This window comes from Panicum virgatum, chromosome 4K (assembly GCF_016808335.1).
Source record: "Panicum virgatum strain AP13 chromosome 4K, P.virgatum_v5, whole genome shotgun sequence".
Classification (NCBI taxonomy): Eukaryota; Viridiplantae; Streptophyta; class Magnoliopsida; order Poales; family Poaceae; genus Panicum; species Panicum virgatum.
The window spans coordinates 6,814,259-6,840,495 of record NC_053139.1 but is presented as its reverse complement, the minus strand read 5'-3'; the positions used below and the strand labels follow the sequence as shown (position 1 = coordinate 6,840,495).

At 45.1% G+C, this 26,237-nt stretch overlaps 1 protein-coding gene and 1 long non-coding RNA gene across 10 annotated transcripts; one reads left to right on the top strand and one right to left on the bottom strand.

Annotated features, from left to right (window-relative positions):
* Positions 1 to 2,065: 2,065 nt before the first annotated feature.
* On the bottom strand, positions 2,066 to 6,634 carry LOC120702850. 9 transcript variants are annotated; one of them, XR_005686555.1, is made up of 8 exons: positions 6,164 to 6,632; positions 5,882 to 6,067; positions 5,239 to 5,352; positions 4,520 to 4,603; positions 4,319 to 4,369; positions 3,371 to 3,745; positions 3,164 to 3,239; positions 2,066 to 2,605 (listed from the first exon to the last, which is right to left on the bottom strand). It is a non-coding gene; the product is annotated as an uncharacterized LOC120702850 (long non-coding RNA). The 9 variants fall into 9 exon arrangements; XR_005686551.1 differs by having other exon boundaries at positions 2,183 to 3,239; positions 3,371 to 3,503; positions 3,617 to 3,745; positions 6,164 to 6,628; XR_005686557.1 differs by having other exon boundaries at positions 2,183 to 3,239; positions 3,371 to 3,399; positions 3,617 to 3,745; positions 6,164 to 6,625.
* A 3,661-nt stretch (positions 6,635 to 10,295) lies between these two features.
* On the top strand, positions 10,296 to 24,260 carry LOC120702849 (serine carboxypeptidase II-2-like). The gene is made up of 10 exons (XM_039986810.1): positions 10,296 to 10,696; positions 11,326 to 11,433; positions 12,551 to 12,646; positions 12,750 to 12,842; positions 12,953 to 13,038; positions 20,596 to 20,862; positions 21,638 to 21,771; positions 22,155 to 22,250; positions 22,574 to 22,682; positions 23,600 to 24,260. The coding sequence occupies exons 1-10, from the start codon at positions 10,408 to 10,410 to the stop codon at positions 23,762 to 23,764; spliced, it is 1,443 nt and encodes a 480-aa protein (XP_039842744.1). The 5' UTR covers positions 10,296 to 10,407; the 3' UTR covers positions 23,765 to 24,260.
* The last annotated feature ends 1,977 nt before the right edge of the window (positions 24,261 to 26,237 follow it).

The window sequence follows — 26,237 nt, the reverse complement described above, 5'->3', positions numbered from 1 at the left end:
CTACTTGGTGGGCCGATTTAGGCCTGCAGTGCCTATTGGCTCATTTTTTTGCCGTTTTAACGCATAGCACGGCCCACTCTAGGAGCTCATGTCTCTCGTACCATTCTTCTTCTTCGCCGTCGCCACACGAGAAGAAAGAGAACTTTGTTGTCTTCCAAAATAATCTATACTACAAAATTGAAACCATTTTCTATCAAAGTTAGATCCACAGTATCTCTTACTGTGATCTCACTTGCTAGGTGGAAAATTTTGATGAAAAAGTTACCCATATTTTTGGACGAAGAAAAATATTTGCACCCAAAACTTATAACTTTTTACACCCAAGCTGTCCAGTGTACCCAACCTCTCCTTTCCTTAAGAACCCGGCAATCAAATTTCTACTTTTCTTATAATATGGTGGCGCAAATCAAACATCCTCGGTCGCCAATCAATCATCCTTGGAGGCCAATCAATCTGCCTCTTTCCTTTTGCAGACGCCAATCGACATTAACAATCATTGATTTTATTTTTTGGGGATATCAATTAGGTGCTGATATCTTTCCACGTACGTCATGACTTGTTTCCTTTCATGTACGTACTATGCGGCAACAAGAGAAACAACGAAAATCTATGATTATTTTGGATAGTTCTATTCTATTTTTCCCCCCTAAGGTGCTCCAATAGCGCCTACCTTCTCCTTTCCATTTATTTTATTTCTTTATCAATCATCATGGTACACTTTCCTTTACAACGGTACACTTTTCATTACCAATTGTCAATCAGATTTGCCATTAGCGTTGGTTGATACTTGCCCGAATTATGTTCCTTATCTTATAGATGTATTCCATATGCACCAAAGATTGTCAAAAGTTAGTGGGCTGAAATGATATATGCAATTAAGCATTCATACCTCTCCAAATTACTTTCCTCATTTTTTAGATGTATACCATGTACATAAAAGATTTTCAAAATTAGTGGGCTGAAATAAAAAATTTGGTTAGTGGTTTGTGCAGTGAAGGACTGACGTCTACCCTGATTACTTTCCTTATTCCTTATGTTATAGATGTATACCATATACATACCAAATGTTTTCAAAATTGGTGGGCTAAGGACAAATACATTGGTCTAGTATAATAGGCGATTTCATGAATTGCCACATCACCTTGAGACGATGTAAAATGCAATACAAACATTAGGCTGTCTTATAGTTGTCTCATAGTATTACACAATTTCATAATTTGTGCATTGAAAAAGGAAATATTGAGTTGCACGGCAACAACAACTTGTACAATGGTGAGGGCAATTCCAACCCATAGTGTCCATGAGTAGCGTCTATGATGCCATATTATCAACTTAAGAAACTACACTCTACAACCCATAATGCCTTAGTGTGGTTTCCTATAAAACTCATTCACTCTTGTCCACCTATCATATTTGTTCTCCATTTATTATGAAGACACCACCTTACTTCCAATGCACAACTTAATAGTGTCCGGTACATAGGTTTCCGTGTCAACACTAGGTCTTGCATGAGATCCAGTTTCTTCCTCTGTTCTCTCTCTCTCATTTATTATGGTGCCGCATAAGCTAAAAATTCTATGTGACATCATATTTAATGCTATGAAAACTATCCTACATGGAGGGTTGGGGATGCCCTGAAAGAGTGGTCTCATAGTTCTAAATTTTAGCCTATGAGATGGTTGTCTTGCAAAATAACCACCTTGTTCTCTCTCTCTCTCTCCCTCCCTCCCTCCCCTCCCTCCCCTGTCTCTCCGCCACCTAATCAAAAGTTTTATGTGGACTTGCATGAGATGACATATGAGACCACTGATGTGCAGCAATGTACTTGTCCTAAAATCACGAACTAGATTAGTGATTTATCTATCTCTACTAGTAACAATGCCCGCGCGGCTGCTAGAAGTTGGAATGATCATAATTGGATTGCCACTAAAAAAACATGCCGCAGGGACGTGTTTTTCGAAAATCAAGTGAAATAAAATTTATGTTTAAAGAAAATAACATATATGCATGAAAAGGATGCGTTTTTTTCAAAAAATCAATTAAGAAACTATAATTAGTATCACACGCATTATAATTATTTTTTATTGCCACATTAAAATTATTCAATAAAAAAGAAAAGTCAAGCCCCTATAACCACATAAATATAGAAGTTGAATTTCTGTAACCTCAAGACTCAACTACCTTTAAAAACAAAAATAGTATTCGATATTAATACTTTAGCTGAATTCATTTATGAAGTGTAGCATTTTGATGGTAGATCTTTTATAAGATCATTTTCACATATGCTTGTTCATATATGACACTACTATGCAACCATCTGATGGCTTGTTCGGTTGGCTGGGCTGGCTGGCTGGCAACACTGTTCCGCGAGTGAGCACGGCGGGGAGCACAGGGCCTGCGAGATCATCCACATGCCTAGCTGATCAGTATCCAGCTCAGCGGATCAGCCCTCCAAACAGGGAGTAAATGGCCAGGTCAGGTCTTGTTTGTCTTCCTTCTCAAAAAAAGGCCACATAACAGTAGATCTCATCCAAAACGATCTCTAGCGCATGCAGCACCCTCGTCTTCAAAGAATTCACCATGGGTCTGATTGGTCATCTGAATTCTGAGATAACATGAAGCTTATATTTCTTTTCAACAATAATTAGCCATCCCATAAAGTATTCCATCTCACCATGATCTTTCAAAAAACAATAGAAATAAGCACCCTAAGATGGCCATAAAAATTTCTCGCATATATTAATAATCATTTCAACTGTTAATAACTCAATGCTGCATACCCATTTTCACACTTGAATCAAGCAATGTCTATTATTGTTTTTCCAAAGGGTAATCTATGACAAGTTCAAAAGTCCAAGCTATCCTCTGTTTTAATTGTCAGCTTTGGAGAAAACACCTTCACAATATGTCTCATACCAAATACCTAAAAGGGTTTACTTGACATAAGGTGCAGAGTAAAATGGAAAACACTAAGGTTCAAGAGCTGAACTTTTTGACCATGTCATATAGTCCAGACTGGAAATAAAAACATCAACTTAATAAGATAAGGGAAATCAGAGTATTTTTTACAATAAAACTCCAACAATAGTAACCAAAATTGAAATTTTGTTAGTCATAGCCATATCAATATTTGATACAAAAGATAGAAAAGGAAACCCGGTACCATTCTGTTGTAACCATGCATCCGTCAATTGTCTCAACAAACAAATAACGGAGTACAAAGCTTGGCACGGCCTCACCTGTTCATGCAAATAAAGTCAGCGAGCATAAATTGGGAATCTTGGTAGAACTATTTGATTATTTACAAGAAGGCGATCCTTTCAAGTTATGCAGAATGACTGTATAGACAAAGTTAATAGTATTTACTAACGTACATCTGAAGCTCCTGCTGCAGTGCTGCTACAAGATGCATCACTGAATTACATTTCGATTGAATAATGTTAACCATTAAAAGGATATAGACAAGAAACACATTTTGTTAAAACAAATATATTTTAACGAGCCTGTATAAAAGAATTTAACTCGAATTAGCAAAAGGAAGAGAGATGGAATAAACTAAATCATTTTGCTTTGAAACAACAATGGAAAATACTCTAGCTGCTAAAGAAGGAAATACCTTTCCAGACTTGTGCTTGTTGGGAGCTTGTTTTTGAAAAACTGCACAGTGATACTATCCTTATCAGCTCTTGTTTCTACATCCATTCATCCAACCAGCCACTCGGACACAAGAAAGTAGTCTGCCAACCTACAATCCAATGAACAGTAGAGAACAAAGCAAAGTACCGGCTCATGTTGCAAGCAAAATTTCTGCAAAGAATCTCCCAAATTTTGCAAAATAGCTTTTGTACCCTAGAATACCCTCATGAAAATGGCAGGAGTTATCTATAATTATATATGCTAAAAAGACAGTGCTAATAAATTTATGGAAAATTCATGTAAACATCCTTATTGGATCCCAGTGAGCAAGAATCCAATTGTGGTATTAGGGGGTGCATGTGTCGTGGTGTGTAGGAAATTCACTCTGAAAAACAAATTGATGAGTAGATCATATCGATGGTGCGTGTGTGCTGTAACTGATCCCAGAAGCTAGCTGTTTCGCGGACTTCTGTATCCTATACCTATTCTACCAGATGTACCAGATGTTCTCTTTTGTTCAACACATGTTGACATGTTGTAAAGATGGCATGAGAGGGACTACTGATAAGCGGCCCCATTCAAATAGAAGTTATCAGAACCTATTATGGCGAACAAACATAATAGAAATGTACTCCACACTAATGGTTCTGACAGAAAGAGACTTCATGTATGCACATCGTACCTTGACTGCTTATTCATATTTGTGCTTGTTGCAGCCCATCAAAGTTAACAGCTGGTATTCAGAAGTCAGCATGTCCCAAGTAAGCTCAATATACGTACCACAATAGGCTTTCAAAAAAGATCATATTAAATAATACTATGGTTCACCCAAACAAATTCACATAGCTTGGTTGAAGACATGATTTCTGCAAAGAGCGGTTACCTGCATGCAACAACCTTCAAGTATGCCCTGTTATTTCCAATGCAAACACAGTTACTCACTCTCTCGTAACTCCAAAAGCATAGCCTGCAAACCATAAAAGAAAAAAAGGATCAGACACTACCAGAAACCGAAATTTCCCTGTGTGCCGAAAACCGTCAGGGATATAGGGTACAACCGTCAGGAAAATTAATTCTGACGGCAAACCGACAGGCAATTCCCGACAGGGATAAAATGACAGAGAAATTACAATTGCCTGTCGGTTTACCGACAGAAATAATTTTTCTGACGGGATTTCCCTGTGTGGTGACACACAAGAAAATTTGGCTCCGTCAGATTAAAGAATCCATCCAGAATCATTTTCCTGTAAGACATCACCGACAGGGAAATCGAATTTCCTTGTAGATTCCCCATCAGTGTTATTAATTTATCCCTGACAGTTGCGACACAAGGATAAACATATTTTCCTGTCGGTTACCACACAGGAAAACCTAACTGAACATTTTTTAAAAAAAAATAAATCAAATACACAAATTACCATACTAACATTTTCAATTCAATCACAATCAGATATTGCACATATAGCTAATTTCAATCAAACAGGCTTATATCTCTGTACAATCCATGTAAGCAATGATAATTTTTCAAAATTTCTAGCATGTACGGTGTACACATCATAACCAGCTCTCTATATTTCTTTTCATAGAAAGTGAAAAACACACATCGATGAGGCGGCACAAGCTACGGATGCAGCAGCAGGCACCCATGGATTTGTCGTGGTCCTCGTAGTCCATCCAGAACACACCATACCCGCCGCCGCCAACTGCATGCCGCATCTGCATTCAGCAATCATCCATGCAAATTGCATTGTTAGAATCAGAAACAGGCCAGGAAACAAAGAACAAGAAAAGAAACAGCTTTGAAGATTATCTGATTTTGATCCATATTGCATTTCAGAATCATGGGTTGCATAGGAATTGTGCAGATTATTAATTTATTTACTACAATATACTTTTATCTATATATATGGAACATAACATAGGAAGTCAGAAACTGAACAAATTAAAGCAGCAGGAAAGGCTGAAAGATGCTAACTGAATAAACAAGCCATGTTACTGTAAAAAGATTTCCATGAAACATGCCCAAAGATGAGGCAGATCTTACATGCATGTGTAATCGGGAAACCAAAAACATTTCGCAATCGAGGAACAACCTGTTGCCGAAATTAGCATGCAACATCATCCCCTAGCAACCACCCAGAATAACACCCCACTCACACGATCCACTCTTAGCAGAATCCCATGAAGTCTAAATCAACCAAACCTGAAAAAGGATAGGGAGCAGTAGGAAACAGAGTGTGCTCACATGGTGACAGCGGCAGCAGGACCCTGTAGATTGTGCTATTGATGGAGTTGTCGAGCACAAGCCGGCCGCCGACAGGGGCGATCTCGACGACGTGCTGCTCGATCCCCAGCGTGCTGCCGTTGAACACCGTGTCCATCGCGCACAATCGACCGCGCCCCGCCGCGGCCGTCCCTACTGCTACCGACACTAACAAAATCCCAAGAAGGTGAACCAAGAGTCGTGAAAATCAAACAAACAAGTCAAGAATAATTGCAAAGATCTGTGAGAGCCCGCTGCAATTACCCATCTTGGTGGTGGCCGATTTGAGCACCGTCGCGAGCAGGAGGACCCGCGGCCGAGAGGACCCGAGCTCCTAGCGGGACGACGGGAGCCCGACCGCAGACCGCCGACCAGGAGGAGGTACCACGCGGGAGCCGGGAGCCGGCAGCTAGCCGGGAAGAGGCGCGCCTCGCTGCCGTGCGCCTCGCGCGGACGGTGCGGTGGGCTCTGGTGGCCGAGCATGAGTGCGTGGTGGAGGTGGGGGACCTCGACGCAAGGGCGCCAGTCAGGCGCCGGCCGGCGAAGCAGGAGCTGCCAGCCGCCACAGATCTAGGGGGCGGGCGGGAGGCGGCTGATGGCTGGAGCGGAGGCGGCTGGTGGGTGGAGTGGAGGCGGCCCGGGGGAGGTGGCTGGAGTGCGGCGTGATTGACGGGAAGGGCAACGCTGATGCCGCCGAAGGCTGATTTGTTGCCGATTCTTTCCATTAGAAGAACCAATGGGCGGGCGGGTACAGACGCGCGGGTAGAAGAGGGTGCGGTGACAAAAAATGGGGCGAAGTGCGGGAAACATTTTAGAAACCACAGTTTTTTTCCTCACCATCTATATTTCCATGTTCACTTTGCTTACAGGTGGGGACAGCGAGGGGGAATGTGAGAGGTGGGTAGAAAATTTTTTGGTGGAAGGTGACTTCAAAAGTTTAGATTCTTTATAGTATAAAATAATATAGATAGATCTGTATCTATACTATAAAAGTTGAAACAATTAAATACAATTCTTTTTTTTCTCGAATACGTAGAAGAGCTACGTATCATTATATTAAGACGAAAAAGAGTTTTACAACCACATTAGCACAAAACACACACGCATAGTCACCTGCTCAGTACCTAGTGAAAGGAAAATAATACAAACCTCAAAAGACCAACCCGCCCTCGTACTACTCCCGCTTTAAACAACCCAAACGATGTGTGCCCACGTGAATCCAGAGTTGTATATCTAGCTTAATCTTGTCTTGCAACTCAATTGCGGTGCAGCTCGTTCCCTCGAACAAGCGTTTGTTTCGTTCTTTTCAGATCGCCAAAATGATGCACATGAAGAGTGAGTCGAATCCTCTCCTGCGGTCTCGGCCCTGCATGCCTCGCAGGTGTTCCCACCAAGTGTGTTGCTGAGACGGTCCCTGGAATGAGTAAGTGCAATCCATCCAGGAGATCAAGTTCCACCAAATGACTTTCGTAAAGCTGCAGCTCACAAGTAGATGGTCTACTGTCTCGGCCTCCTGATCGCAGAGCCAACAAAGGTCGTGTGCATCAAGGTTGTGTCGTCACTGACGATCAGCAGTCCACAGTCTTTTCTTTAATGCAAGCCAAGTGAAGATTTTGACCCGCAGAGGCCCCCAGTTCTTCCAAACCCGTTGGATGGCAGGGTTGCGAACCGTGCCAATGAACATTGCCCTATAAGCCGAGGAGGCAGTGTAGTCTCCACTCGTTGTCCACTTCCACCGTAACCGATCCGGTTCATCACTAAGTGCAACCCCAGTCATTGCATGCCAAAGCCGGACGTAGTCCCTGAGGGCAGCGACCGACAGCCCACCTTGAATGTTCATCCAGCGCTTTTAAACTAAAGCCTCCGCGACCGTGCGCTTTCTGGTGATTCTCGGCGAGATAAATTGGAAGAGGTGTGGCGCAATTGATCTCACCGATCGACCGTCAATCCAATTGTCAAGCCAGAAAAGTGTGCGCAATCCATTACCAATCACCGACGCATCAAAGAGCGCCTGAACCTCCGGTTCGATCTTGATCGGTAGGGACGACCAAGCTCTGTCATCATCAGTGCGTTGCATCGACAACCAACGAACTCGCAGGGCAAAACCTGATAAACGTAGATCAAAGATCCAGAGTCCACCACAGCTGGTAGGCGTGCAAACAGCCGGCCAAGCAACCAGATTTTTTCCCCGCACAGCTTGCTCTTTTCCGGGCCAAAGGAAGTTTCTCCACAAACTGTCAATCTCATGTATGACTCAGCTAGGCAGCTTGTCAGACACCATCAGATAGATTGGGAGTACAAATAGTGGGTGTGTTTAGATGCCCCAAAAACCGCCGAAAATCCAAACTTTTCATCACATCTCCATCACATCGAAACATTAAATATAGCAAATGACCCATGCATGGAGTACTAAATATAGGTAAATAAAAAAACTAATTGTATAATTTTGATGTACGTTGCGAGACGAATCTTTTGAGTCTAGTTAGGTCATAGTAGGACAATATTTATCACAAACAAACGAAAAGTGCTACAGTGTGCTACAGTGTCCGATGTGACTTTTTCTCTCACTTTTCCAGAGATCTAAACACACCCAGTGTGGATTTTACAAGGATGTGTCTGCCACTTCTGTTCAGCAACTTTCCTTGCCATGCCGGCAGCTTGGCGCCAATCCTATCAATGAGTGGTCTGTATTGGCTTTTGGGCAGGGCCGCTGTCGATAGTGGAACCCCGAGATATTTAACTGGGAAGGGAAGTATCTGACAAGGGAGCACCTCATGGAAAACTTGGATTGCAGTTTGTTCACCGTAAATAGGCGTGAGTGAGCACATGTCGACGTTCTCATCAAGATTAACGCAGCCACACCCTTATAAAACACCTCTTGAAGGCCCACATGTAAAGGTATTCGTTTGACAGCACATGACAAAAAAACGGAGCGAAGGAAAGTAATTCCGATCCGTCCAAACTGAAATTATTTTGCCACCACGATCTTCTTTAATTTACCCGCCTAATGCGCGGGGGTGCTTTGTCGAGAGGAAAGACCGAGGAAGGAAATGCCCCCGCGCTCGGAAAGGAAGGAGGGAGGTGTCGCGTGGTCCCCCAACACGCAACCTATCACGCGTTATCGTGCTCCATCCGCCAAATGCCCAAACAAGATGTCAACTTCACTGGCATTGCAGGGTCCGGAATGGGGCCAATCACTCGCTAAGTCACTATTGGTTTTTATTTTAAACATATTTCATTTGCTTAGAACAAAGCTTCAGCCGATAGTTGTTCTACTGGTATTTTGTTTATGTGTACAAATTCATATGATCATAAGTACCGCAGCGTGGCCGCGAAAGGCGTATGAATGCAAGAATTTTTTAGTGATGTAGAGTAGAGAGAGCAAGGTGAGAGAAAGAGGTAGTTGCCTCATAAAACAACTGTCTCATATATGTTAAAATTTAGGAGTACGAGACTACCTCCCACTATTGTACAATTTGTTGTTGCCATACAACTCAAATATTTCTTTATTTTATCCACAAATCAAGAGATGTGATATAACTATGAGAGGACTAAAAAGATAATCTATTATAAAAGTTGTTTGGTAGGTCGCCTCAAGATTACGTGTCACTGCATGGAACTGCTTTTAAGACGACATCAGTGTACTTGCCCTAAAGGAATGTTGTCAAGACTTGTCTTACTCTTGATAGAATAAACCGTTGGAATTGATTAGTCCATGATTTGATTAAATTATTACAGTAATATATATTAATGATGAATTAATTGGTTTAATAGATTGGTCTTGCCAATTAGCCTCTCCATTTAATATTTCTAATTGATATTAAAACTATGAATTAGTTTGATTTAATAGATTTGTCTTGCCAATTAGTCTCTACTTTTAATATTTCTAATTGATATTAAAACATCCAACGTGACGAACTAAGACTCTGTTCGGCTAGCTATGGCCGGTGACTGGGGTTAATTTATCGTGAGAGAAAAGTACTGCTGATTAACTGCGGGTGGTGGTTGGTGCTGGTTTGGTATGAGAAAAAAATACCGTTAACTGGTTGTAGCCGAACGGAATGTAAAGCTTAAAGTTCATTACGCAGGACCCAAACATCCCATCCCAAAAGAGTAGGATATGATACAACAGTGTCGTCTATTCACGTGTGCGTGTCTCCCGATCGAACCACCGAAAGTTCCCATGCGGCCATGCGGCCAGAGTTTTGCCTCTTGCGTAGGCGGAGGGGTGTCTGCGTATGATCCGAAATCATGTGCCAATGCGCCGGAGGCGGCGGCGGGTGCCTGCGCGGCGCACGTGCCGTGCCTGACTGCCTGTAAAGAAAAACGGATCCCTTGGATTGGCAGCGCTCCACGCAACGGCAAACGCAAGTACACCTGCTCCCCAGCCGACTCGTCGCGCCAGTCAGTCCACTTGCTCTGGCAAACGCAACGGCAAACGGATTCCCCTCTCCGTCTCTCGTACCGCCCGCCGCTAGCAGCCCCCCCGCGCCGGAGTAGCCGCCGCGATGGCCTCCCGATCCGCCGGGGCCGTCGGCCCCCTCCTCCTCCTCCTCCTGGCCGCCGTCGCGATCGCGGGCTCCGCCGCCTCCGCCGGGGCAGGGGAGGGGAAGTGGCGGGAGGAGCAGGCGCGGGACCGGGTGCCGCGGGTGCCGGGGCAGGGCTTCAACACCAGCTTCGCGCACTACGCCGGGTACGTCACCGTCAGCGAGCCGCGCGGCGCCGCGCTCTTCTACTGGTTCTTCGAGGCCGAGAAGGACCCGGGGTCCAAGCCCCTCGTGCTCTGGCTCAACGGAGGTACGGCTGTGTGCGATCTGTATGGTATTAAGTACTGCTCATTGTTGGAATTCAGGGGTAACATAACAGTGTGAATTGTGATGACGCGTATCAGCGTATGATTCGAGCTATTGGGAGCATGGATGACTCCGTTATTTTGGGGGAACGGGGCGGGTGATCAGCTTATTTGGGAATGGGGGGGTGATCTGGCATCCTCAGCTTATGTGGGAACGGTGACTTGAGAGTGATGCCTTGCTTGCGCAATAGCTACTGCACGACTACACGAGTACAGATATTGGCATGGTGCATTGTTCCAACCAGAGGATGCGGCATCTGGGAAATTGGCTTGGGAGCTAGAACATCCTGGTTCCTGAAAGGGTGTAATCTAGAAGATAATATATTGTGAACCTACCGATCAAGAGCTCTTTAACTATAAATAACACCTATGGACTTTTCTCCACCCTCCCTTTTAGCTATAAGTAGCAGTATTTATGATAGTTCCGTCTCTGTCTTGATACAAATGGCTGGCAGCGAGTTTGCTAAAAAGGTTACCCATGCACTATTGATAAACTCATCCAGGCTATGTTCCTCTTTACTCAAGTGTATCTATTGTCACGAAGTCAGTTAAATTACTGTGTGTAATCTTCCAGGGCCTGGATGCTCATCCATTGCCTATGGACTTGGAGAAGAAGTGGGACCTTTCCATGTTAATGCAGATGGGAAAGGGGTGCATATGAATCCTTATTCTTGGAACAAAGGTACTAGCCAATTAACAAACTTTGTTCACAAACAGTACCACCATTTTCTGTTTTCAGTTTCTCGATTTGCTGTCATGTATCTTCTCTCGAGCCTTTTGTTTATGGTCTCCACGGATTGTTTGATTCCAGATACTATCAGAAAATGGCATATTTTTTTCTAATAAACAATAAACTTTACTTGAGGCAGCAATTTACTATGTTTTGCAAAATTCAACTTCAACAATAGCATAGCATTCTTTGTTTTTGCGGTGGGCACAACATTTGTGATAGGCAAACTGGTGGGCTGGTGTATGCACTATGGGAAGGGTCACAATTGTGAATGGGGTATACTTGAAAACCTTTTTTCTTTTCCGTTGCAATAAAGAAGAAGTGGTTTTGATGTATGCATGCGAATAAATTTTTTCTGCATTTTGAATTTGACTCAGTAACTTTGGTGACATTTGCATCTTTAAATGCTGAGCTCATGTTTCTTTTAAAAGAACAAGTAAAAGAATTGAAAATCCTACTGAACTCTTCCATGTTCACTTATAAATTGATAATTTATCCATCCTTAAACGGTACGCTCAACATTCCCTTCTGTAAAATGTACTACCTCCGTTCCAAATTGTAGTTTATTTGACTTTTTTGACCCTAAGTTTGACCACTCGTCTTATTGAAAAAAATTGTGCAAACATTGCCAAATTAAGTCATTCTTGAAGATCTTGTATTGATAAAGCAACCTGCAACAAAAGAACTGATATTTTGTACAAATTTTTGAATAAGACGAGTGGTCAAACTTGGGGTCAAAAAAGTCAAACGACCTATAATTTGAAACGGAGGGAGTAACTTGATAATTATTTCCTTTAGTCGAGGAATCGATCCAGCTCTTTCAGATGCAAAGTGCAACTACACCATTGAATTCATAAACCTTTTCGAATTGCTTATAATCAGATTGAATAAAACTTCAGTTTCATTCTTATAAAACTTGTTTTTAGCAAAACTGCAAGTGCTATTTTTCTACAGCTGAACTTATCAGTTCTATTTTTTTCCCCATTGAACACTAGCTTATCAGTTCTTATACATTCTGGAGCTTTATCTCTCAATGACAGATTTATTAATAATCTCTTCTATTTTGCAGTTGCAAATTTATTGTTTGTTGATTCACCTGTTGGTGTTGGTTACTCATATTCAAACACCTCCGATGATATTTTAAGAAACGGGGATGCAAGGACTGGTACTGTAATCCCAGGAGTATATATTATCTAGCTTACATAAGATTCCTGGTCCTGAATGTAATTTCATTAGGTTTTGCTCACTGGTTCTCTCAATGTTTACAGCCAAGGATTCATTGGAATTCTTACTGAAGTGGCTTGAACGCTTTCCTCAGTATAAGGGGCGTGAATTTTATTTGACAGGGGAGAGTTATGCTGGTCAGTAGCTTTTCTTCTATAGTTCTATGAACTTCTGTTTCATTTGTATTAGCAACTTCTTTTATGAAAAAAAGGATCACAGAACTTTGATGGAACTCCAATTGGTTTAGGTCACTACGTTCCTCAACTGGCTCAAGCCATAAAAAGGTACCATGAGGCCACTGGTGACAAATCGATTAATCTAAAGGGATACATGGTATGGTTTTAGTAATTCAGCCTTTATACTACTCCAATGCCATCATGTATTTTGATAATTCATTAATATCCCTTTTTGGTGGCCAAATTAGATATTTCTAGTCATATTTGTAATGTCCTCTGCAGTTTTTGTTGTCCCTTATGTTATGCGTCTTTTTTTAAAAGAATATTGAACTTTTGATTTGCAAAACAGTACATATCAGCTGTGGTCAAGGGGAATTGTATGCAATGGTGGACTGGCCTTTAGCTGTTGCCCACTTACACGATGTTATTGATATGGTAGATAGCAGGATTAGAGGCTACCCGCCCTCACGTTGGAGGCTCTGGGAAGTATTTGTTCTAATCTTACTTGTTCTTCATTGATACAAGATAGTCTCTTTTATAGAGACGACTGACTTGACCCCTAAGCAATATGACTTGACCCCTAAGCAATATCCTAACCGAATCAATCCATCTTATCTCTTTCCTAATAAACCAAATTAACCTAATCAAATAGGATTCGGCACTGTTCACGCAAAGCGCTACAGTACTCGCGGGCCTAGATCGGCCCATAACACTTCTCACGCGTTTTTCTTCCTCCTCTCATATGTGCGGCCCACAAATGAGTCCACAACACTTCCGCCCTCCTTTCGAAACAGCTCGTCCTCGAGCTGAAATGATGGATAGCGCTCCTTGAACGACTCCAAGGGCTCCCAAGTCGTGTCGGCCGCTGGAAGGCCGAGCCACTGCACCGAAAGCTCCCACACGCCACGGTTGAGCCTTGCGCGCAGCACCTTCTGAGGAGTAGGGACAGCCCGGCCGTGGTCGATCGGCGGTAGTGGTACTGGTGCAACAGGAGGATCGCCCACATGCTTCTTGAGGAAGACCACATGGAAGACGTTGTGGATGCGGGCCGAAGCTGGAAGCTGTAGACGGTAGGCGACGTCCCCAATGCGCTCCACAACCTGAAAGGGATCATAGAACTTGTGTGCCAGCTTGGCAGCCGCACTGGATGTAATGCCTGCCGCAGCCCGATGGTTGAGGCGTAACCATACCCAATCTCCGACAGCAAACTCCACGAAACGGCGAGAGCGGTCAGCTGTCTCCTTCATGATGTCTTGGGCTTGGTGAAGGCGATCACGAATGTCGGTGAGGAAGACGTCACGCTCATAGAGCTGGCGGTCCAGGGCCACCACCCGCGCCAAACCTGGCCTGTAAGATGCCAAAATCGGTGGAGAACGCCCGTAGACCACCTCAAATGGCGTGGTCTTAAGCGCAGTCTGGTAGCTGGTGTTGTAGCAATACTCGGCCCATGGCAGCCACCGCAACCATTGCCGTGGTCGATCACCAGCGAGGCACCGTAGATAGACGCCCAAGATTCTGTCCGTGACCTCAGACTGCCCATCCGTCTGAGGGTGGAAGGCAGAGCTGAGGCGCAGCTTGACACCGGCGAGGGAGAAGAGTTCCGTCCAAAACTTGCTGATGAAAACAGGGTCGTGATCGCTCACGATGGAACACGACAATCCATGGAGCTTCACGATGTTGTCGAAGAAGGCCTGGGCGACGGAGATCGCCGTGTAGGGGTGCCCCAGCGCGATGAAGTGGGCGTATTTGGAGAAACGATCGACGACAGTGAGCACCACCGTCTTGCCGCCGATCCTGGGAAAACCCTCCACGAAGTCCATGGCAATATCTGCCCAGACCGAGCTTGGCAACTCCAGCGGTTGCAGCAGGCCTGCTGGGTGAAGATGCTCTGTCTTGCTGCGCTGGCAGACAACGCAGCTGCGGACGTAGTCGGTGACGAGTCTGGACGCGTGTGGGCTGTAGAAGGATGTCCGCAGGCGATGCAGCGTCTTCTGGGCCCTTTCGTGGCCGGTCCTGTGTGCATGTTGAAGAAGAACCGGCCACAAGGCTGAGTCGTCGGGGACGAAGATGCGTCCCTTGTGGAGCACCAGTCTGTCCCGCTCTATCCAGGCTGCTCCGGCCAAGCCGTCGGCGATCTCCTTGTGCTTGGCGATGAAGGAGGGGAGGGACGCCACCTCCTGCTTGAGCTCGTCAAAGAGCTCAAACTCTGGTCGGGACAGCGCCAAGGCGTTGATGGCGCACTGATCCTCGTCGCGCCGGGAGAGAGCATCGGCGACGACGTTCTGGCGCCCCGGCCGGTACTCCACCGTGAAGGAGTACCCGAAGAGCTTGCTGACCCACGTGTGTTGAGGGATCGTGGACAGCCGCTGGTCCAGGAGATGCTTGAGGCTGCAGTGGTCGGTCCGGACGATGAATGGGCACGTCCACAGGTACGGTCTCCAGTGACGCACCGCCTGCACAAGACCGATTAGTTCGCGTTCGTAGGCCGCCAGCTTCATGTGACGGGGCGCGACCGTCTTGCTGTAGAACGCGATGGGGCCGTCAAGCTGATGTAGCACGGCCCCGAAGCCCGAGCCGGAGGTGTCGCAGTCGACGACAAACGGCTTGTCGAAGTCAGGAAGCTGTAGCACAGGTCCTGTGGTGAGGGCGTGCTGGAGGGCGCGGAAAGCGTCCGTTGCTTCCTGCGTCCAGCAGAAGGCCTCCTTCTTGAGGAGGCCGGTGAGGGGCGCCGCGATGACGCCGTAGTTGCTGATGAACTTCTGGTAGTAGCCTGTGAGGCCGAGGAAGCCCCGAAGCGCCCGCAGTGTCCTAGGTAGCGGCCAGGCCTGAACAGCCGCTACCTTGGACTGATCCATGGCCACACCATCGCCGGTGACGATGTGGCCCAGATAGGCCATGCTCTTCTCGCCGAAAGAGCACTTAGACCGCTTCAACACCAGCCCGTGCGCCTGGAGGGTGTCGAAGACGGCACGGACGTGTTGCAGATGCTCGCTCCATGTCTTGCTGTAGATGAGGATGTCGTCGAAGAAGACAAGAACGAAGCGACGGAGAAAAGGGCGTAGTACCTCATTCATGAGCGCCTGGAACGTGGACGGCGCGTTTGTGAGGCCGAAGGGCATCACCAGGATCTCGAAGTGGCCATGATGGGTCCGGAAGGCCGTTTTGTCGATGTCGGCGGCGAACATCCGGACCTGGTGGTAGCCGCTACTCAGGTCGAGCTTGGTGAAGAATACGGCGCCGCGGAGCTCGTCCAAGAGTTCGTCAACGATAGGGATGGGGAACATATCGCGGACGGTGACGGCATTGAGGGCGCGGTAGTTGACGCAGAATCGCCATGCCCCGTCCTTCTTGCGCACCAGCAAGACCGGGGAGGAGAACGCGGACGTGCTGGGGCATATGATGCCTTGCCGCAGCATGTCCGCGCATTGGCGCTCGATCTCGTCCTTCAGCAGCTGGGGGTATCTGTACGGTCGAACCGCCACTGGAGCCGTCTCGGGCAGCAGGTGAATGTGGTGGTCGAAGCTGCGGCTCGGTGGGAGAGTTGTCGGCGGCTCGAAGAGGTCGGCAAACGAGTCGAGGAGGAGCTAGAGGTAGTCGATCGCCGCCACGGCCGCAGCAAGGCGCGGTCTAGAAGGAGCGCCCTTGCCCACGAGGCGCACCCGTCGGCCGCCGTTCCAAAAGGATAGGTGCTGGCGCGCGCAGTCCCAGTTGAAGGAGCCGAGGGAGCGCAGCCAACGGTACCCCAAGACCAGCTCGTAGCCCTCCAGTGGGATGACGAAGACGTCAATGTTGAAGGGTTCGCTGCCGATGATGACGCGGACCGCACGGCAAACCCCGGATGACTGCAGCCGCTCGCCGTTGGCTACTTTGACGTGGACGCCGCTCAAGGGCTCTGGAGATATGCCCAGGCGGTCTGCTGTGGATGACGCCATGAAAGTGTGCGTGGATCCCGAGTCGACCAGGGCGGTGATGGGGACGCCTGCGATGTCGGTCTCGAGGAGGAAGGTGTCGGTGCTGCCGAGGCCCGTCATGGCGCACATGGACACCTCGACGGCCGGCTCGGAGTCGTTGTCGGAGGCATCGTCTTCCAGGGGAGAGTCTTCGGATATCTCAATGGTGTAGACCCCCTTGCCCTTGCACACCTTGTTGTGCCCGGGAGCGAACTTCTCGGGGCAGTTGAAGCACAGGCCGCGAGTGCGGCGATCGTCCATGCGGACAACCGCCGGAAGCGTGTAAACGGCGGGGCCGCTGGCGAAGGATCCGGCGGCGGTGGAGGGACGGCCGTGGACGCAGAGGGCGCCGGCCGATGCTGGGAGGTCGCCGCGGACGCTGGGGCGGCCGGCGACGCCGCTGAAAGCATCTAGGCCCCTAATTCGAGTTTTGGTAATTAATGACAACGGTTTGTGGATTAACGATTTCATTTGAGATAATGAGTATAGGTTGATCCACGGATGAAAGAGATTTGGTTGTGAAAGTATGGAGTTTTGGAGATCATGAGCAAAGTTCGGGCTCAAGGCAAAGGTAAAATAGGGCTTTTGTATTTTACCGGTCACAAGGCGTTTAGTGGATGAAAAGTGACCGGATTTGTTGGATAGATAGCCGTACTATCAAGAGGGGTTGTGTACTCATGCTTGACGGGTCTTTAGTGCCATTTTGCTCAAAATGTCTAGTTGCATGCATGAGGGCTAACGGCGTTTTGAAAAGATTTGAAAAAGACTAAGTTTGAGAGCTGACTGAGTAACGGCGGACAGTCCGCACCCGAGGGGCGGACAGTCCGCGACCGTTCCAGAGAGCTTGCAAAGTCTCTGGTGGGCTCGCGGACGGTCCGGCCCAGGTGGGCGGACGGTCCGCCACTTTATTTCAAAAGTTGTACCAGAAAGGGTGTCTCACTGGTGGGCTTCAAAGTTGAACGGCGGACAGTCCGCCCATGGGGCGCGGACGGTCCGCCGGCTAATCTTAGATTTGTACCAGAGGTTGTTTCTCTGGTTTGGGCTGAAAAGTGAACTGCGGACGGTCCGCCCTTGGGGCGTGGGCGGTCCGCAGGCTAATCCGTTTTTGTACCAGAGAGCTTGTTTGTCTCTGGGGAGTCAGATCTCCTACTGCGTACCGTCCGCCACTGGGGCGCGGACAGTCCGCCGGGGTTTAACGGCTAGTTCTGACATGCATTAAATGCACTCTGACTCACTGGTTTATAACGGCGGACAGTCCGGTTTTTGAACCGCGGACGGTCCGCGACTTCGCAGAAAAGAGTGTAACGGCTAGTTTTTGGAGGGATGTCTATATATACCCATTGCCCGGCCTTTGGGTGGCTCTGTTGGCCTTTTGGACTGCATACTTGATATCTTAGAGCTAAGGCATCCCTCCCTCACACACACTTGCTTAGAGATTGCATTCTTGAGGGTGTGAGAGCTTCCTAGTGCATTGCATCAAGAGTTTGAGCTTTGTGGCATTAGGGAAACTTCAAGTAAGCGTCATCAACTTGTTACTCTTGGGAGTTGCCGCTCCCTAGACGGCTTGGAGAAGAGGATTTCGTGGAGCTCCTCCAAGGAGATTGTTGAGGAGCCCCGATTTCGGTTGTGAGAGGTCTTGTGCTCACCTCACCGGAGTGGTGAAGAGCAACTCTAGTGGAACCGAGGTGTGGAGCGGTTCCTTGATTCAAGCCGGCTCAAGATCAAGAGGTTCTTGATAGAGGAGCGGTTGATTCTTGGAATCCACCTCAACGTGGATTAGGGGTGACCGGCAAGTCATCGACACCACGGGATAATTTCTTGTGTCAAGCTTGGTTACTTCTCTTGCTCACTTTAATTTTTGCTTTTACTTTGAGCATTTTACTTTACTAGAGCTTGAGTTGTATCTTGTCACCCTACGTTGCAAACCCATCTAGAGATAGTAATAGCTTGACATAGGGCTTTTCTTTGTTACTAATTAAATTTCTCTAGTGTTGTTGGCTTTAGATTTTAAACCGCCTATTCACCCCCCCTCTAGTCGGTGTTCTTGATCCTACAGCCGCTGCTGACGATGATCTGGAACCCCGGGGAGGAGGGCGCCACGCAGATCGCGACTCCGTGGCCATCGAAGTCGAACGCCGCTCGTATACCCGAGCGAGATTCATGGCGTCCTCGAGGTGCTCCGGGTGCTGCATCTCCACATCGATCTGCAGTGTGCCGCCCAAACCGGCCATAAACAGGTCGGTCTGCTGCCGTTCGGAGACGTCGTCGCAGCGGGCGAGTTGAGTGAGGAACTGGTCGATGAAGTTGTCGACCGTACCCGTCCGGCGGAGCTGGGCCAGTTCGCCGAGGAGGTTGCTGCGGATGGATGGCCCGAAGCGACGGTTGATGGCCTGAACGAACTCCGGCCACGATGGAACGCCGCGATTACGCTCCAGCCGAAAGTACCATCGGGCGGCTGCCTCGTGGAGGTAGAAGGATGCCGTCCAGGTCTTGTTCTCCTCCGGGGTGCGATAGGCTTGGAAGCACTGCTCGCATTTGTGCAGCCAGATTGCCGGATCGTCCTTGCCGTAGTAGTCGGGGAACTTGAGCTTGTGCGCGGGTGATGGGTGGGGGGATGGCGGATCAGATCCCGAGGCCTCGAACTGGTTTGTGGGAAACTTCTCCAGGACCCGGGTTTGGATCCGATTGACGGCTACGTCCAGTGCTGAATACTGGTTCTTGACTTGGCCGATCTCATGGGTGTTGAGCTCGACCGCGCGGAGGAGGTCGTCAAGCTTGGTGCTAATGTCCGCTGGAACCTGGGCGTCGGCCATGGCGGACAGAGGTGGTGCCGGGTTAGGAAGTCTCTGATCCGGCGGCTGCGAGGGCAAGAGAGCGGCGGCTAGGGTTGGGATTGAGAGGATTGCGGAGGAAGAAGGGACGGCTGCTGACGCGCTACAGTACCCGCGGTGCTACAGTACCGCGGGTACTGTTCACGGGATGGCGGCTAGGGTTGGTGGTGGGGTTGGAGGCGCAGGATCGGAGGATCGTGATACCAGATGATATGGTAGATAGCAGGATTAGAGGCTACCCGCCCTCACGTTGGAGGCTCTGGGAAGTATTTGGTTCTAATCTTGCTTGTTCTTCATTGATATAAGATAGTCTCTTTTATAGAGACGACTGACTTGACCCCTAAGCAATATGACTTGACCCCTAAGCAATATCCTAACCGAATCAATCCATCTTATCTCTTTCCTAATAAACCAAATTAACCTAATCAAATAGGATTCGGCACTGTTCACGCAAAGCGCTACAGTACTCGTGGGCCTAGATCGGCCCATAACACTTCTCACGCGTTTTTCTTCCTCCTCTCATATGTGCGGCCCACAAATGAGTCCACAACAGTTATGCTAATTACTATTTTTCTCTTTGGCTCTTTCTTGAGATATCAAAGGAGATAATCTGATAACTTGCTTTCAACTTCTTTTATCCATTTATGGCTGTATAGTTTCATCAGTGGGGCTATAAAGTATGCAGGTGTAAATAATCAAGTGGCCAAACCACAAGTATATTATCTGTATAGAGATGTATTTTGAACTGTACCATGATGCTTTAAGCTCGAGCGGTGACCTCTACACATTGCACGGTGTGTGGGAAAGACCTCCCGCTAATAACCTCCCTCAGACCCCGCACAGTGCGGGAGCCTACGGCACTGGGTACCATGATGCTTTAAGCTAGGAGCCAGAATTTTAGTCTCGTTTCAGTATCTAAGGCATTTCGTGCAGGTAGGAAATGCTCTCACTGATGATTTCCATGACCACTATGGAATATTTCAATTCATGTGGACTACTGGCTTGATCTCCGATCAAACATACAAGCTGCTGAACATTTTCTGTGACTACGAGTCCTTTGTGCATACATCTCCACAGTGCGAGAAGATTCTTGATATTGCTAGCACTGAAGCTGGAAACATTGATTCATATAGCATCTTCACACCTACATGCCATGCATCTTTTGCCTCCTCAAAGAACAAAGTGATGAAAAGGCTGCATGTAAGTTTTTAACACCCGATACATAATTTCATCTTATACCTCATACTAGCACGGAGCCTATACATTGTGATGAATCTCAAATGAAATTATTTATAACTCCTAAGTGCTCATGTGACATATTCATCATACACAGTTATACATATTTGATTTAGAAATTTATGTCATAAGCAGTAATTCTTGATATCATAGATTATGCTAATTCTCTATTGAGGATCCTAATGTCATCAATATGTATACACGGATGGATGCATAGAAAATTCTCTAAGGTGGCTGTAAAACCTACCACCATGGCCACAATCAACTCTATTTGTTATTATAATAGTAAAGATATACACTGTATTTTGACTCAACTGCATATTTATATGTAAGTTGCATGACTGTTCTTTTCTCCAGAAAATGAAAAATATATTGCAGTTTGAGACTCAATGTCACTTACTCTTTTTCTTGGGATACATGTATATTGTTTTAAATGGATTGAATGGAACACTATTTATGTTAGATGAGGCAGGATGCTATTAAAACATGATAGAAATTAAAAAGGAAATAATTGGAAGTCCACTGCATTGTGGTGAGAGCTATTGGATTCAGTCTGGCATCTAGTTCTGGTCTCAACCCACAGTTTTCATTCCAATTTATGAACCCTGATCTATATAGGTGATTCTGCATGTGGTTGTGCAAATGGGTACTTATGTTATTTAAACTGTTATCGTTCATGAACTGACAGTTCCACATATCTTCGGTATATCTGATTCATAGACATAATTTGTTTTAATAGTCTGTTGGAAAAATGGGAGAGCAGTATGATCCATGCACTGAAAAGCATTCAACTGTTTACTTCAATCTAGCTGAGGTACAAAAGACACTTCATGTTAATCCAATGATTGGAAAGTCAAAATGGGAGACATGCAGGTAACTCTTTTTTATGATCGCATTTTAGACATCTGATGCTATCATTACCCCGACATGCTGGATTGTGAATTCTTGATGATGAATTAACAAGTGATTCATCTTATAATATAAATTTTCATCCTCATTGGCATAGTTCTTGTTTTTTTATTTGTAGTTATACTTTTTATTTTAGCAAGAATAAAATATTATCATTTTAGTTTTCACTGCATGATGTACGGTTAATTGGTTATTGATCTTATTACTGCCATAATATCTTTTTTTTTTTGGTCTGGGAGATTGTACTAGAAGTTCTACTGCTACATGTTTATGTTTTTCAATATGAATATGTATTACTTGGATTGGACTCTTTGAACATATTATTTTGGAACTGATATTCTCTGCAGTGAAGTTGTTAACACTCATTGGGGGGACTGTGAAAGATCTGTGCTGCATATCTACCATGACCTTATACAGTATGGTCTTCGTATATGGGTGTTCAGGTGATTCCTAACTCTGTGGACTTTTAAAAGATGGGTTGCTAACTATTCAAATGGCTCTTATATGTTCTTTAGCAAGGTTGTTTTTCTTGGATCATCTAGAAAAATGAGTAAAATATTTGTTCTGTAATACATATGCACAACTTAGTTATACCTTTATTACTTTTGGTCCAATTAACTTGGTTGCATGCTGTAACCAAGATGTAACACTTCTTTTAAAGAACTAGTGTATTTATTCATATGAAAATTTCAAAAGAAAGTACTACACAGATTAAATATAGTTATCTTTTCTCTTGTTCTAATTTTTTATTTCAAACTTTGTCCAGTGGAGATACAGATGCAGTGATTCCAGTGACATCAACTAGGTACAGCATTGATGCTCTCAAGCTTCCAACAGTAACTCCATGGCATGCTTGGTATGACAATGATGGCGAGGTAGGGCCTTCCTCACCTCAACCCATGGGTTTCAATAATAGATTAGTAGTAGCGGATTGAATTTACACAAGTTCGAATTTGGTTTGTTTGGGCAAATTTTTGTCCTTATTGTATGTGTCTGTTTAGCATCTGTCTTATCTATAAAGCTGAAACAAATTCATGCCACCAGAGTCATCCATGTCATCCGAGTTATGTTGTCCATTCTTACTAAAAAAAAGAAGGAAGGAATAATTATGTAATCCGTTGAATAGACAGCCCTCCTTTGTTTCCTATCCATTACCTCTGGTGCACATTTGTACATCTGCAACTATGGCACCTCTTCCTTGCGCAATTTATTGTATTATAAATCTTATTTATATACGAGAATCCATTTTAGTTTTGATTTCAAAAGTTTAATACTCACTCATTGATATTACAAGTTCTAACTCCTACATAAATATATCCATAGCAATGTACAGTTGTGCACAATCCATCGTAGACAGTTTTAGAGTTCGTCAGTTACATGCTACTCAAAATTTGAGATTTTGTAGACATTAACGACAGTGAAGTGAATCACTGGACGTATTACTCCTTGGAGAAGTCTCTTAATCTGCATTTGGTATTCCTAGGGCGTTTTAATTCACAGGATGCCCATCTACTTTGTTTCAGACATAACACAGGGCATGCTAACCTATCATTGAACTCATCAAGCATAAGCACATGGTCTTAAACCTAGCCTGTACATATACCCTATTTGACCACCTAAGTCAGATAGGAAATTCCCTAATCTTGGTTACATGCTACTTGTAATTTTGTCCTTTCCAATTGGGGCTCAGTGTATTTTACTGTCATTGTTAGTTTCTTGCTCCAAAATATGGTCTTCTTTGGAGAATCCATCATCCAATTCCTAATTTCTGATTTCTTATATGTTTAAACAGGTTGGTGGCTGGACTCAAGGGTACCAGGGACTCACCTTTGTGACTGTGAGGGGTGCAGGCCATGAAGTTCCTCTTCATCGGCCCAAACAGGCTCTCACACTCATCCAATCATTCTTGGCTGGGAGTCCAATGCCCGTGCAATCCAGTGCACACAGCGACATGTAACCTGTACTGCTACAACTGATTCTATAGATGGCCCTCATCAAAGTTCCATCTCAACCAAGTTCAGTTGTTCAAACCCCACCTATTCGGCAACTTGTTGCTATGGTTGTTTATGTATCAGAGCTACTGGTGCCACTGTGACAGTTACCATAGCCGTTTATTTACTGGCTCTGCTGGTGCTTGTGCCTATTATCCCCTAAGAAAACCGGGGTAAAAAACTGTAGAATAGTTTTTGCTGCCACGGAGCTGACAAACCAAGTTCATTTGATATTACTGCGAGCCTAAGAACAAGTTTGCATCAGTGTCACCATACTGTATTTGTTTACGCACAAGGTGTGATTTCTGATGTTTGCAATAATGATCTAGACTTGGTTAGCTGTAATGTAATACTCTTGTGTTGCACCTTTGTGAGATGTATTATTTCCACTTTAGAGGTCTTCATGGTTTAGAGACACATGGCTCTGATGAACTGTAGTAAATGATTATCCTACTTGCAATCTGAATGCTGATCTTTAAATCAAATACTGTAAAAGTTTCAGGAAATGGCGGGATGGAAAATCACCTTTCCAGATTGATCTTATACCGTATCCTTGCACTTGTTCTGACATTAAATTGCTTTTCTTCAGACGATTCCACTTATGGATCAGCTCAAATTGATCAAACTTTTTGAATTTGGTTTGAAAACCATAAAAAGAGTAACCCTAGTGTGTTAAGACCAAATCTTCAGCTCTTGCAACACTTTTATGTTCTGCAAGATTTACTGGTTTTATCCCTGCAGACAAATATTACTGTTGTTCATTCCTGTTATGCGCAAAATGTTGCCAGATTCGCGGAGCACTCTAGCTGTCACTATCAGCTGTAAAATCTGCACTACTTTGCTAAGCCTTTTGCAGATGAACACCTCTGAAGTGTCATCAGTCCTTTTCAGAAAGCAGCAACTATAGCTCTTAATACTACATACAAATGTATGCACACCTTATTCTGCTCTACAATCTACATGCTTGTACATATCAGTTTTAGGTTTTACTGTTACCACTTATTGAAAGTTTGAAACATCAGTACATCACCCTCCACTGATGAGAAAGGCGAGGCGCATTCTTGCCCTTTTATCTTTAGGCACCCTCCTTTTTGTTACTTTTCTTTTCCTATTAGTCGTGCATTTTGAAATGATGTATGTTTTGATTGTCAATTTCTCTCCTACCAAGATTAGCACTAAGACGTATGAAAAATCATTGTGCATAGGGAGCACTAAGCACTGATGTCGCGCACTTAATTTTCAGTAACTTCATTACCTGTATGATACATTTTAATTGGTTTCCGTCTAATACGAATTTGATAATTTCATTACAAATAGGTTGAATTCCATTTAGGAAGCGGCCATAAAACACACTAGTCCTTGATCTTTTTTTTTCATTAAAAAAGTATATTTGATAGACTTTCTGATCGGGTCCAGATCAGCCTTCGTGACAAACTGATACTTTCTACCTTGGCTGTCATTTTTCATGGAAAACAAGCAGCAAGAGCATTGACAATTCAAACTGAGAGAAGTAAGAATTGCACATTATTACTTTTAGGCTTTTAGCAAAAGATTCTTCAGAAAATGCACATTGAGAAATAGTGACCGTGACAGCTAACAGGACAGCTGCAATTTCTGCTCGTGGATACTGGCTATCTATTATTTTGGCTACTTTGCGCTACTAGCCAAGATATTTCCCTATGCTTGTTGCTGTCATTCTTGCAAGTCTGATATCCACATCTCCATGACCATTTTTCACCTTCCACTCATTATTTTTTCTCGGTCGTTTTCTGGCCTCTGTAAATATCGTTCAGCCTGTCGACACAACACCACTCCCTCCGACAAACTTAACATGCACTCTGTTCGCTTCATCTTCGCTACATCCAGCCAACAGTATTTCTCTCTCACACAAAACCAGCACCAGCCACCAGCACCAGTCAGCCAGCAGTACTTTTCTCTCACAAAAAATCAGCATCAGCCACCAGCACCAGCCAGCCGAACACAGTGCATGGAACGCGGCACTGTGGGCTCACCTAGTCTAAGAGCATGATGCGTTGACTTGCAGTTGTAACTTAAATTGACAAGTTACAAGTTACGAGTCAAGCGCTCGATACATTTTTCCCATCATATAGTTGCTCGCTTGCTGCTTGTTGTAGTGGTGATCCTCCTTGTTACGCTTTCTCACCAAATATGGTATAGCTTACTAGCCCTTCTAGACTCTAGAGTAAAAATCTTGTCCCCCGTGTCCTTCTTTGAGAGAAACACAGTACTCCATCTGTGATCTATCTCTTTTATAGGACGCATTGGAGTTATCGAGAAATTTTAGCTAACAATTAGTTGAATTATACGCGTACTTAGTACCTTGCGTTTGTACTGTGTTTCGAAAAAAAAAACGAGAGCTCCATAACTCCTTATAGCTTGGAGTAAATTGTGTCCAAATTTTGTTAAAAGGTTAAAGTA

Excerpts from the sequence above, each read along its gene's own strand:
- LOC120702849 (XM_039986810.1), top strand. The coding sequence starts at position 10,408 with ATGGCCTCCCGATCCGCCGGGGCCGTCGGCCCCCTCCTCCTCCTCCTC. Across the intron at positions 12,843-12,952 it reads GACAGGGGAGAGTTATGCTG|GTCACTACGTTCCTCAACTG; the intron begins GTCAGTAGCTTT and ends CAATTGGTTTAG. Across the intron at positions 22,251-22,573 it reads CTTCGTATATGGGTGTTCAG|TGGAGATACAGATGCAGTGA; the intron begins GTGATTCCTAAC and ends AACTTTGTCCAG.